Here is a 14292-nt window from a genome sequence, read left to right on the forward strand (position 1 = left end):
GGATACTGCTACCATTGCAGGTAATTCGTTCACTTCATGAGGTGCTATATGTGTGTGTTTAATTTCAATGTAGAAAAATGATAAAGAGCTATGATAAATTTGAATTGTGATCTAATTGGGGGTTTTCCTTCCTTTAAATGATGAATTAGTAACCTAGTTGTGTTTCATGTTCTACACATAAAGAGTGTTAAATTTGGAATACAAATCAATACAAGGGACCAAACATCCACCACCCAAGTATATGATCTTGGTTGCAAGCATCATGACAAAGTCACCCAAGTATATGATCTTGGTTGCAAGCATCATGACAAAGTCTTCCTTCCATTTTTTATCAATACTAAAACTGAAAATGGTGGTTCTAGTAAAACTCAATATGGTTCTTCCACAACTTACTATTTCAAATATTCTTATTCTTATTTTTGTGGACGATAGCTATTAATGGTACAGAATGTTTCTTCTTTCTCTCTTTATGTTCTTATCTTAGATTGTAATTCAAGTAGATAAATAAAATTTTTGTCTACAACATTTCACCAAAAACTCACTTGAAATAATGCATATGTTCTACTACTCTCAAACCATAATTAATCAAAACCTATCAATAACCATCATCATATAAATAATTTATAGAAGAATTACTTATTCAAAAATTTGTTGGGTTAGTGCTAACCTAAGAAGAACTACAAATTAATATATTTTTTATTTAAAGTTGTTTAGACCTTTAATTGTTGAATCTTACTAGTCCATTAATAATGATTACATGTATAGGAGTAGATTGAAGATTTTTCATACAATTCAAGTTTTCTAAAATAACATATTTCCATTTTCATAGATTTGATACAACGAAATGTGTTGTTGAGTACAAATCATTGTAATTAAACTGAATTGAGTCAATAGTTTGCGTCTAACTTTTTAGAAAAAATATTGCATCTACTACCTCCATACTTGATCTACCAACTCGAGCTCTTTGAAACATTCTAAAAGTGAAAATAATTTAAAAATGCAGCCATATTCTAAGGTTTTTTTTGGTTTCTTCTACTTTGGCGAAGAATATCATGCAAAACATTTTCTATGGGACATCTCTTGAAGCATATGTTTTCTTAGATAATCTTGTTAGGTTACAAATTATTATTTGCTATACTTTTTTGATAGAGTCTATTCTAAATAATGGTTATTTTTGAAGAACAAATGTTCTAAATAGTAGTTATTCTAGCATAATTGTTCTTTGAGAATAACTTTTCTAAATAAAATTGTTTTGAACAATAATTATTTTAAATAAAAGTCATTCTCGAATGATAACTATTCTATACAACAGCTATTCTCAACAAGAGAACATGTAACAATAAAACAAAATGAAGGCGTTGAAATGAGATTAGTTACATCCATATTTGATTCTCCAAAATCTTGTTCAACTTAATTGTTTTGGTTGATCACAATATTAGATTCAAACTCTAAAGTTGGATATTATAAAAATTATTAAATAAAATAAGAGAACAATTTTTGGAAACCTTCTTTTTTTTCATTTGAAAAGCTTAATTTCTAGAAGAACAACAACTAACGGTGCAGGCCGGCTACATCAATATATTCTCTAACACTGCATACAACTAGTGGCATAATATGGAGATGTAGTCGTTTATGAGAACTACTTACACATTTGATAAAAATTAAATGCTTAATTAATTTTTCCTTTCAATTTTATATAAAAATATTATTTTAACCTTTTATTCAATTCTTTTAATCTTTAAACTTACATTTTTGTCAAATCACTCAAAAATAGACGGAAAAATTAACGTTTGTTAACTTTACTGACATGTCATACACATGGATTGCCACATGTATGCCACGTTAACAATTAATTAATCTTTTTAAAATATATTAAAATATTAATTTTTTTTAAAATAATTTTTAATTTTAAAAATAAATGTTATAATTTTTTGAATTTTTTAAAATTTAAAAAATAATTAATTGTCTACGTGGCAATCCACGTTTATGCCACGCCAGCAAATTTAATAAACGTTGATTTCTTTTCTTTCATTTTTGGGGCGATTTGATAAAAAAAAATATAAGTTCAAAAGTTAAAAGAAGTAAAAAAAATAATTAGAAAGTTAAAATAATTTTTTTTATAAAGTATGCCAAAATTAAATCAACCATTGAGATTTATTATTTTGTAAATAAATATTTTTTAATTAAAAAAATGTCTTTTATTTATATTTCTTGTTCTTTTATAACATTATCTTTCAACCTCTCCTTATTTCATTCTTTGATTTATATATATATCCAAGTAACTGGTTTTTATTTTCATAACTTATTTTAATGAGAGTTTTCATAACTGGTTTTGATGAGAGTTAAAGAAAGGTGGAGTTTTTAAACTCTACAAGTAGGGTTCGAGTTATAGTAAAATATTAAAAAAATAAATATTTTAAAAAAAAGAAACACATCAAAAATTTTTAAAATTGAATGTGGAATGAAAAAAAGTATACTATAGCATACCCAATGCTAATAAATTATTTATTTATTGTTTTGTTCATTATTAATGGAGTTTTTTAACTTTACGAGTAGGGTTATTTTAATTTTTAACTTTTTTTAATATTCTCTAAAAACACATCACAGAGCATTAAATGGTATAAAATTTTAAAAATTAGAAATAAAAACAATTGCATTTAACTTTTATATTAAAATAATAAAAAGTTCAAACCCATTTTTCTCTTTATGGGTACTTATTTAGGTAGTCTTTACAATTACAAGTAATTTTCATCTTCAGGTTTTGCTCATTAATTGTCGACTTGTTTTCTAATAAAAACATTTTGGATTTGAGATTCTAGTCATTGTTGAAGGTGTAAGAAAATAATACTAAGTTTAATATCATAATTTTAAAAATGGAATTTAAAATTAAAAATAATATTTTAATTTTAATCGTAGATTTAGTTTTGATCTAAGGCTTCAAAAAAAAATAAAATAAAATTCATAAGCTTTATACTAGTGCAAGTAGATTTCTCTTCTATTTAGTAGTGTCCATGAGCTATGCATGCTAGATCTCTCCCTTATCTAAAAGTGTTTGTGAGTTGGGGTTCGCTTTAGACCTGAATTTAGGGCCAGTTCTTCATTACTTTTGAAAAGTGCTATGGAAAAATGCTTTTTAGAAGTGCTTTTGAGAGGTGCTTTTGAGAAATTTGAGTGTTTAGTATTGCTGTTAAAAAGTACTTTTGAAGAATAAAATGTCCAGTTTAGACATGATATTATAAAGTAACAAATATGTATTTAAATAATGTTCAAATTAGTTAATATTATGATATTTTAGCAAAAATATTAAAAAATAATTTATTATAACTTATTGTTAATATTTTAATATATAATATTAATTTTAAATATTTTTTAGTAATTAATATTAATTATTTATTAAATTTAATTAGAATATGTAAACTATATTTAAATATTTAAATATAATAATTAAAAATTTGTAATTAGATATTGAGACAATGGTATCATTTTAAAAATTATTTTTTATTTTTAATTAATGCTTTTCACACATTTGTATTATTTTATTTTAAAATGTATTTGAATATATAACTCATATTAGATATTAACATAACATAAAAAACATAAACCTAACAAATTAAAATATTACATATATTTGGATTAAAGTTTTTAAAAGGGATAATATTTATATATCAAATATAAATACTAAAAATTTTACAGTAGCATTTACAATTTAAAGTGAATTCATTAAACTAGAAGCTATAACATCTCTTGTTAATTCTATTTCAAAACCACTTGAATTTTTTGATTCACCATCATCATCACTATCATCATCGTCGTCGTCATCATCATCATTTTCTCGACCATGCGCATTTTCTGAATCAATGTTATTCTCATATGGCCAATTAATATCTTCGTATTCCATAAAATCTGCATCATTTCGGCTGACATGTTTTCGGATAAAATTGTGTATCGTCATTGTAGCAACAACGATCATCGTTTGCTTTTCAAAACTATAACTTGGCATATCCCTTAAAATGACCCATTTTTTTTTCAAAATACCAAAAGTTCGTTCAATCACACTACGTAATGATGAATGTGAATGATTGAATATCTCTTCTTTACCAGATATCGGTCTACCTCTACGGAAGTCAGGTAAATGATATCGCTGACCTCTATATGGTCCAAGATAACCTTTCATTTGAGGATATCCAGAATCAACAAGATAATATTTTCCTACAAGTCATAATATAACAAACAATTAATTCAAGAATTTTTTTAATAAAAATTATCAATTAAAGAACTTATACTTTATTATTTAAAAAATCACATATAAATAAAATATCTAACCATTTGGAGGGTGCGGAAATTTGTATTTTGGATCTCAAATTGCATCAAGAAATATTCTAATGTCATGTGCCGATCCTTCCCATCCAGCCATGACAAATGTGAAACACATATTAAAATCACATACTGCCATAACATTTTGAGTCGGGTTACCTTTTCTTCCAATATAGGGAATTTATTCATTTGGTGGAAGAATAGCCGCAATGTGAGTACCATCAATTGCACCTATGCAATCCTGAACAAATAATCATATTAATCTCGTGCATATTTTTAGTCGACCAAATATATTAAAATATAATGATATAAAATTAAATTTTAACCTTAAAATGCGGCATATATCTAGAATCATTACGTATTTGTTCGGGTATTGAGCTAAAAAAAGGATCTTCGGGTGCAATTAGATTAGTGGCCATCCTTGAAACTTTCTCAAGCACAACTGCAAAGTGTCGACTTATTGTTGATCCAGACCTTTGAAATGTTTCTCGACATTGGGAAACTTTTGCACTAGTGCCCAAGATGTATAAAAAAATTCCCACCATTTCAGTAGAAGATATGTTTCTTGAAGTTTGCAAGTTGTATCTTGTCTCCAAAACTCTTAGCAAACTTGTGAATACCATTTTAGACATCCTAAAATTAATCATACAACGTGATTCGTGACCGTCAAGGATCTCTCGGATCCATATCTCACCTGACTGTGTTGAATCCATGCATGGTTGCCTCAATATATACTTCTCATAATATAATTGCACGGAAGAAGATGCAACAACAAATAATCGGTTAAAACATTCCATGCGTTGTAAAATCTCTTTCTTTTCCTTTTCATCGTCACTTTCATCACTGCTATAATCCTCAACTATACTCATCGCCTGTGAATAAATTTTATATCCAAAATCACATATAAACAACTATTGATAAAACTAATTTAGTAAAAAATAAGTAGAATATAAATTCAATATCTAAAGACCAAACATAAACAACTTTTAATAAAACTAGATTACAAATAAATAAGTAGAACATAAATTCAATATCCAAAAACCAAGCATAAATAACTGTTGATAAAACTAGTTTAGCATTGTTGTTTAGTCACATAATAGATATTTTTGAACCCTAAAAGATCAGAAAATTTTCAACTATCCTCCATTTTCGTCTTAAGCCACAAAGCTCTAATCTTGGGGTTAATTGATAAAAACATAATCCGCTTGTCCTTATTGAGTAATAATCTAAGTGCGAAAAAGTATAACGGACTAGCTTCTGGAACTTCTTCCGACATGCTGTCAAGCATTTTGACTGCTTGTGGAATACCAAATGGATCCATAACAGGAGTCAAACTAGATGTGGCTTGACTCATACTGTCAGTTGCATTGCATAATTTTTCTATTTGACTTGACAATCTTGCAGCCCATTCAATTTGCTTTGAGGATTTCTTTCTTCCTGTTTTAAAATGTGAACTTGACATCTCAGGGTTTTTTCTTTTTTGACTGTTTCCATCAATTTGAACATCATTTGAAATGTGAACATTATTTAAAATGTGAACATCATTTCTCATATTTTCTTCCTCATTCTCTTCAGGTATTTCATTGTTAACATCCTCAAAAAAATCACTAGGGAATGTACCAGAAGAAGGTGCTCATGCTTTATCACCTGCTGCAGCTATCCCCATGAACATTTGGTCCAACTTCCCTTCGAATTCAGGATCAATGCCCAATGTTCTAAATTTTTTAGCTTTAGGCACAACCTACATATAAAATGATAGTTTAATAACAGTAATTATCAATAACATCATAAATAAGAAAAAAAATAAAAAAAAATATTTAGAATTATTAATGTACCTGGAGCCTACTCTCCCACCATTCATCCGATGCATCAACGGGTTCTTTTTATAGGATTCCACCCTAAACCAGTATCTTCGCCTTTAAGTTTCTTCCAAGCTTTCCATTCTTTTTTTAGGGCATCCCACCTATTTTTAAGTTGTCTTTGTGAAAAACCCTTGCCCGTTTCTTTCTCAAAACTGGTCATTATTTTCAACCATCCCCATCTCTTGTGAAATGAGTACCAAGCCTATTGCCTTTTAGTATCTCTTTAATACAAATATCACAAAATATTTCTATCAATCTCTTATCCCACATTGCTTTTACTTTTTCATCACTAACTTCAACCGCCGAAGTACTCATCTATTGTGTATACGAACAGATTCGTTTCAGCCAGTAAAGCAATCAAGAAAATCAAATGTGACATAAGTATATATTTTACATGTGTATCAAAATTTTAACTATATACATGAACAAATAACAGTAATAATGATAATAATGAAGTAATCCAAGAAATTGATTAACATGGTAAAATGATATAACTTAAATAATATTTTTTACATCTAATTTTACCATTTGAATCAAAATTATATATTTTTTAATAAATATAGTGGGCCATCATTTAATCAAAATTACATGCCATCTTCAAATGTAATCGCCACCGTTTGATTGTTCATTTGTATGAACAAATCTTATCCCACGGTTAAAAAAATTCCTATGATGCCAATGTGCGTACAGTTACCAAAATAGTTCATATATTTTATTTCTTAATATAATTTTCATATCTTTCCTCTCACAAGCTCAACCAAAAACGCCAAGGAAAAAAAGGGTATGTTTGCTTATTTTTTATTTTTATTTGATGATCCAAAATGAAGCCTTTCTTTCAGCGTTTTTCTTCTCAAAGGGTCTCTTCTTCACTATTAATCTCATTATCTCTCGCTCTTTTCACTCTCCTCATACATTTTGCCAAATTGAAATTTATTTAAGGAAAGTGAGAAAAGAACCAAAAAGTAATCTTCAAATCAGAATAAGAGGAAAAAAAATTTCCCCAGATCTTTTTATTCTTTTGGTTGTTTAAACTGCGTTTGTCTTTCACTTGATAATCTTTCACTTGTATCTTCCCCAACCTTTTTCTGCTAATGTTTTGGATTGTTTATTACTTAGCTTCAGGGTGGAGAAGTTTTAGATTCAAGATTAATGAAATTGTTGTAGACTGCGATTTGTAACTTTATGTTCCTTTTGCTTGGAAATCGCAGAATAAGATAATTTAAATTTATAGCTATGATGAGATTGATCTCTGTTTTGAGTTTAATTGGAGCTATATTTATGAATTTGTAACCTAAGGGGAGGGAAACTGAGGAATGAAAGGGGAAGGAAACTGAGGAATGAAAGGGGAAGGAAATCGCAGAATAAGATAATGTTTTGTATCATTTATTGTAGATTTGCAATTCGTAATTTTATGATCCGTTTGTTTTCTTGCAAATCGTTTATACAAGTCAAAGTTTCTTTTGACAGAATCAACACTTTTCTTCTTGATGATGAACTCAAGAATGATGAAGTAAGGAGATTTCCCCTGCAGAATTCTGATAAAAGTGTGACAGTAGAGGCAGGAAATTTCAGTTGGGTTCCTGAAATTGCAATTCCAACACTTAGAAATGTGGAGTTGGAAATAAAAAGAGGGCAGAAGATAGCTGTTTGTAGACCGGTCGGGGCTGGAAAATCCTCAATCTTGTATGCAATGCTGGGAAAGATGCCGAAACTTTCAGGAACGGTGAGTTGCAAAACAAGTATTCCTACATGCACATGCATTAAGCATTATGTCTTCTTGTCACTGATTATAGTTCTTTTTCCCTTAATGCTTGTTTTAGGTTAGCGTGTTTGGATCCATTGCCTATGTTTCTCAAGTTTCATGGATCCAGAGTGGGACAATTCGTAACATACTCTATGGAAAGCCGATGGATGTAGACAAATATGACAAGGCCATTAACGCTTGTGCTCTGGATAAAGATATCAATAGTTTTGATCATGGTGATCTCACGGAAATAGGTTAAAGAGGGATTAACATGAGTGGAGGGCAGAAGCAAAGGATTCAACTCGCTCAAGTGATCTATAATGATGTCGATATCTATCTTCTTGATGACCCTTTTAGTGCTGTTGATGCACATACAACTTTTGTTTTCTTCAATGTGAAAAAGCTTCATTTCAGTATAGAACTCTGGTGTATAATACTATTATTTATTTTCTTTACAATATGATAAAAGTTAGCTTTTTATGATTGCAAGATTGTGTTATGACTGCTCTGGCGAAGAAAACTGTTGTCCTGGTAACTCATCAAGTGGAGTTTCTCTCAGAAGTTGATAGAATTTTGGTAAACACGAAGTTCGAATTTATGTTCATAATTTATTTATCCATTCATGTGTTTTTCTGGTTCGTCAGAAGGATAATTTCTCCCTTTTTTTCCTTAGGTTATGGATGGTGGACAAATTACTCAATCAGAAAGCTATGAAGAGCTATTGATGGCTGGGACAACATTTAAGCAGCTTGTGAATGCTCATAGAGATTCCATAACAGCATTAGGTTCTTTGAATGGTCAAGGTGAAGGAGAATCAAGAGGGATAGCTCCCGTGATGTTTAATGGATGTTCTCCAACTAAACAGAACAGTGAAGGGGAGATCTCGGTAAAGGGTCCGCCTGGAGTACAATTAACACAAGATGAAGAATTGGAGATCGACGATGTTGGATGAAAGCCATTCATGGATTATGTTTCTATCTCAAAAGGATCCGTTTATCTATCTTTAAGCATTTTAACTCAACTTATCTTTGTTGTTCTTCAGGCCACTTCGACCTATTGGCTGGCATTTGCCATTCAAATTCCTAACATGACCAACAGCATGTTGATAGGAGTTTACACCAGAGTTGCCACCCTTAGTGCAATTTTTGTGTTTTTTAGATCCCATTCTACTGCTCATCTAGGATTAAAAGCTTCTAAAGCCTTCCAATCTGGTCTTACCAATGCCATTTTCAAAGCTCCAATGCTTTTTTTTATTCTACTCCTGTTGGCAGGATTCTAACCTCGAGTAAGATCAAATTTACCAATAAGCAATGAGTTTTTTTCTTCTTTTTTTTTTCTTCTAAGATCAAATTCGAAGCCATTATGAGATTGATTTGACTTTAATTGGAGATATACTTAATGAATTTGTAACCTAGAGGGAAGGGAACTAAGGAAATGGAATGGAATCAACATTGTAAAATGCATCTTCCAGAGAAATGTTGCATGTGGATTGATGAATAGTGAAGATGATGAAATGTAGAATGTAGTTGAATTGTGTTTTGTTATAACAGGGGTTTAATACTGAATTTTAAGTAAAAGTGCACGCGTAGAGATGAGGTTTTGTTTCCTTTGCGAAGGTTTGTGCTTTACCATCTTGATTGGTTTGTTGTTAAACAGGAACTCAAAGATTGCATTAAGGGATTGCTGTATTTGGTGGGAGTGGTAGAACATCGAATCCGGGTTTTCAGAACTAATGGATACGGATAGAGAGAGACACAGAGCCAAAGAAACAGGTTTTCTATTTTAACTCAATGTTTTTAGTTTTTGTTAGGATGAATGCATGGATTACAACCCCCCAAATAAATAAAGCATGCCAAAACAAAGAAAGGGTTAAAATTTGGTTTGGGTTTTGATTCCAGAAACCCTATGCTAACATCATTTGTTTTGTCCATTATCTTAGCAGCCAATACCATCTGTTTCATCATGCACAAAAGTTCAGGCAACAAAACTCATCCTATGAAAAAAAAGATAAACTCACCGGTGGTGGAGAAGAGGAACAAAGCACCAGCAGAGGAACAAAGAACCAGCACCAGCAGAGGAACAAATAACCAGCAAAGGAAAAAAGAACCAGCACCAGCAGAAGAACAAAGAACCAGCACCAGTAGAGGATCAAAGAAGCAACAGATGAACAAAGAACCAGAGATGAGAGAAGAGATGAGAGCAAAGTACCAGTTTGTGTGTGTGGGTAAAAAAGTAAAACAGCAGCTTAGAAGCACTTTTTGGCTGAAAAGCTATAAATTTCTGCTTTTTCATCTGCCCAAAAGTGCTTCAAAGAAGTTGAAAATTTAACCCCAAATGAAGTGGGTTCTTCTTTACTTTTCATCCAAAAACACTTTTGGGTGTAAAAGTGCTTTTCCACCGGGTAGAAGAGCTGGCTCTTAGTTTATGTTTTTAATCCCGAGCTCATCTTATTTTATTGTTTAGAAATAATAAAATATATAAAAATAATTTTATATTAATATTTATATATTTTTATAATTAAATTTAAATAAAACATTTATTATTATTTTTTAACGGTGAAACTAGTCATTTGGACGGGTTGTATAGTGAGATTACTAGAATTGGATTCCTTCCTTAATCAGTGATGAAACTTTGAGTAACCTTAAGCGTGAGTAGGAGGCAAGCATCTATAAAATGGAGGAAGAATCATGCTTTACATCATATTCTAAGAAAATGAAAGTAGAGTAAAGCATTGAGATGACAACAAGGACATATTCATTATTTAATATTTGCTATAAAATCATACCCCATTTATTAAATTCAAGATCATAGTTTTGGTAGCTCATCATCCGGAAGCAAGCGGAGACATAATGAACAACAACAACAACACACCGTTTTGGCCGACATGGCGCCCTGCAAATGCCTACCGAGGCTACCCTTCTTACCCCGCCAGCTATGATTCTAACACCATCCAACCCATTTTTCGTCACTCCTTTTCCTTCCAGCCCACCACTGTATGTATACTTTTCTTGCTTCTTTAGTTGTCGATATCGTATCAATTTCAATCAGTACATATCTTTTCAAGTCTAAACTGATACCAAGTTGTCTAATTTTCATTTCAATCAAAAGTTTAATATGTTTGAGATATATTTTTTTGCTCAATAAGCAGTAAAAGTACAATGGAGATCCTTATATTAGGAATCAGATTATATTTCACTTTACTTAAAAATAGTTAAATTAGTCATTGTACATTAAAATCAAAGAGAAAATTAGTCATTCTGTTAAAAATTCTATCTATTTTTACTGTTAAAAACTAATCATTGTATATCATAATGAGGTACATATGGCACATCACTTGACACCATGTGTAACTGTTTAATTATTCTATTAGTTACGCTAGTTTTTAACAGTAGAAATGGATGAAATTTTAACAGAAAGGGCTAATTTTCTCTTTAATCTAATGTATAAGACTATTTACTTATTTTTTGAGTAAAGGGGACAAAACACAACCTTACTCCCAATACAGGGTCCTCCATAGTACTTTTACCCTCAATACCCCTATACCGATTCATAAAAGATTTGGGTATTTTAACTAAATGTTAATTTCTTTTGGTTTTATATATTTTTGTTTTATTGATTCATATATTGAGTTAGTGTCACACTTCAATCTAGTCTTAACTCAATTGAACAATTACTAAATACCTCTTTTTTTACAAAATAATAAAGATTGCTTGGGGATACTTTTGTCATTTTAAATCATGTGAAATATTAAAAAATGCTTTTAATAGGATTTAAACTTGAAACACCATAATTTTCAATGCTTTTATTATTTCAACTTAAGCTTCATGTGATATTTAAGTCAATTTTTTATGAATATATTTGTTAAATAATTTTTTTACATGTATATTATGATCTAGTTATATTTAAAAGATTTAAATCTAAATAATAATTTTAAAATTTATATTTGCATAAAACGTAATTTAGTTATAATTGCTTGTATATGTCATATATATTTCATTATGGAATTAAAGTTTAGACTATAAATAAATAAAATGGATTATTGTCTTGTCCATCTTACTAGAATAAAAAAACACTCTTCAAAAGGATTTAGGAAAATGTCATATATTTTTAGGATGTAATGAAATAATAAAAAAGAACACTTGTATTTTTTTAAACCTTCTTGTAAAGACAAAATAGTTATAAAAATAATATATAAAAATATCAATAAATTTACAATGATACATTTAAACATATCCATATATACCAATAACAGGTAAGAGAAAAGAAATAAGAAATGAATAGGAAGATTTTCTGAAAACTGCTTCTCTTTTTTTGCTTGTTTATGAAGTAACTGATTTTTAGTTATTAATTCGTGGTGTACTTTCAGGACCCTGTTAGAGGTTCAAGGGATGATCCATGGCGACTGCTAGGCCCAGAATCACCCTTTGGCTTTTCAGTGTAATTTACTTGAATTTCGATGAATTATTAATGGCTAAATTGTTAAAAGAGTCCTTGAACTAATTTAATTTTGTTAAATAAGATTTTATACTTTTATTCTACCTAAATAAGTTTTTTTTTCTTTTGATTTATGTTTAATCTAGTCCTTAAATGTTATTTTATGTTAAGAGTTGTATGTTAAAAGCCTTTTTTTGGGGTAAAAGTTAAGGATCAAAGACTTATTTGGCTTATCTGACTTTTTGTAAGTGGAGAAAAGAAGAGTTTAATTTTGACGGTTAGAGGTAGCATCTGCATGCATTATCTAATTCATTAATTTCGATTTTTTATTGCTTTAAATTTAAAAAAAAGAATTTATATTTGATGCACTAATATTTATGCATTGTCACTAAATTAAATAATCTTATATTATGACGGTGTATAGAATTAGTGCATCAAATATAAATGCTTAGAAGAACATTTTATTGTAGTTTCTCAGATTATCAACGTGCTACTACTCCAGTAGAAATTGCATGGGTAGACACATTTCCAGCAAGAGCGGTTAATCCGAGGTTTTCAGGGCCCCTTCCAAGGACCCCGACTCGACAAGTGAGTTTGAGATTGAACGAAGACGAGCAAAATGATGTTGTAGGAAAGCTGAAGAAAGAAATTTATAATCCAATCCCCAAGCAGATGACAAAGAGATTGAATTCGTACTATAGAGGTAAAAAACAGGGCAATGAGAAGAAAATGGAGATAGATGAAGATGGGAAAAGATGTGCAGTTTGCTTGGAAGATTTCGTGGCTAGAGAGCAAGTGATGGTCACTCCATGCGAGCATATGTTCCACGAGCATTGTATCCTCCCATGGGTGAAGAGTCACGGACAATGTCCGGTGTGCAGATTCGTGCTTAGCGAGCGGATTAAACGAACCAATAGCAATGTCCAGAATGTACCTGGAAATGACTTGTTTCAAGGCGAGGTGATGGCAATCATGAGAGCTATGGAGGAGGCTTTCTTATGGGGCAATTCCCTTTGATCTATATGTATGTCTTATGTGATTGGCATTATCTATAGAATTGTTGCCATTAGCTTTTCAACTTCATTTTTTTTACTTCCAATTGAGTTGCTTCATTCTAGTTCCTATACATGATCACTTCAATCAAAGTATGAACAGAGATGGCAACGCTGTGGGTGAGGCTGGTTGGGTTTTTGTTCTCTCCAACCTCGACTCCATATAGTAGAATGTTTTTTTTTTAATTCTGATCCACCCAACTTCAATATAATTTTATTTATCCTGAACTTAATTTTGAAAATAAATGAAATGTTCGACTCCTACTTGACATGACCTCGATTCAACAATCAACACTAACAACTCAATTTTGTTTTTTAATCAAAATGAAGACAAAAACATACAAAAAGCATAAAAATACGTACATGCATAACTTAAATATTTGGTTAAGTTAAATATCACATATCAACTGAATCTCAACTTAATTAAAAAATTACTAAAAACTCATTATTTTTACAAAGTAACAAAGATTATTATAAGAGTAGTTTTGCCTTTTTATATTTTTATACGAAATTTACAAAAATAAACACACATAAACTTAAGACATGATGGTTTTTAATGTCTCAACTTTACCATTTTAATTAAAACTTCATTTTATTTTTATCAATTTTTTATACATATATTTGTTATATAATTTTTTCACTCACATTGCGGTTGTGATATAATTTAGTATATTTAAAATCTCTAACTGAGTTAATGTTATATGTCAACCAAACACTAACTTATTTAAAAAATATTTTTACAAAAGTTGCTTTTACATTTTTATACCTAAAACCTTACAATTTTTTTTATATAAATTATATTTTTACTTAAAAAAAAAATTAACCCACGTTTTGATACCAGGATCTAAACCCAAGAAGCTCTAAGAAGGATGGGTCGGAAATGGGA

General features: G+C 30.0%; 2 protein-coding genes across 6 annotated transcripts; one reads left to right on the plus strand and one right to left on the minus strand.

Moving 5' to 3' along the window:
• Positions 1-3608: 3608 nt before the first annotated feature.
• Positions 3609-10483, minus strand: LOC107911731 (uncharacterized). Of its 5 annotated transcripts, XR_001688003.2 has the most exons (6): positions 9938-10464; positions 6150-6491; positions 5935-6055; positions 4641-5186; positions 4324-4555; positions 3609-4209 (listed from the first exon to the last, which is right to left on the minus strand). XR_001688003.2 is itself a non-coding variant. In XM_016839635.2 (3 exons), exons 2-3 carry the CDS (start codon positions 5181-5183, stop codon positions 4496-4498), a joined length of 603 nt encoding a protein of 200 aa, XP_016695124.1. In that variant the 5' UTR covers positions 5184-5186; positions 9938-10483; the 3' UTR covers positions 4434-4495. The 5 variants fall into 5 exon arrangements, 1 of the variants encoding a protein (XP_016695124.1); XR_005913424.1 differs by having other exon boundaries at positions 4641-6055; positions 9938-10462; XR_005913426.1 differs by lacking the exons at positions 3609-4209; positions 4324-4555; positions 4641-5186 and adding an exon at positions 5317-5751 and having other exon boundaries at positions 9938-10423.
• Positions 10484-10695: 212 nt separating this feature from the next.
• On the plus strand, positions 10696-13588 carry LOC107911762 (uncharacterized). Its single transcript, XM_016839682.2, has 3 exons — positions 10696-10913; positions 12287-12357; positions 12825-13588. Exons 1-3 carry the CDS (start codon positions 10770-10772, stop codon positions 13369-13371), a joined length of 762 nt encoding a protein of 253 aa, XP_016695171.2. The 5' UTR covers positions 10696-10769; the 3' UTR covers positions 13372-13588.
• The last annotated feature ends 704 nt before the right edge of the window (positions 13589-14292 follow it).

Source organism: Gossypium hirsutum, chromosome D05 (genome assembly GCF_007990345.1).
Source record: "Gossypium hirsutum isolate 1008001.06 chromosome D05, Gossypium_hirsutum_v2.1, whole genome shotgun sequence".
Classification (NCBI taxonomy): Eukaryota; Viridiplantae; Streptophyta; class Magnoliopsida; order Malvales; family Malvaceae; genus Gossypium; species Gossypium hirsutum.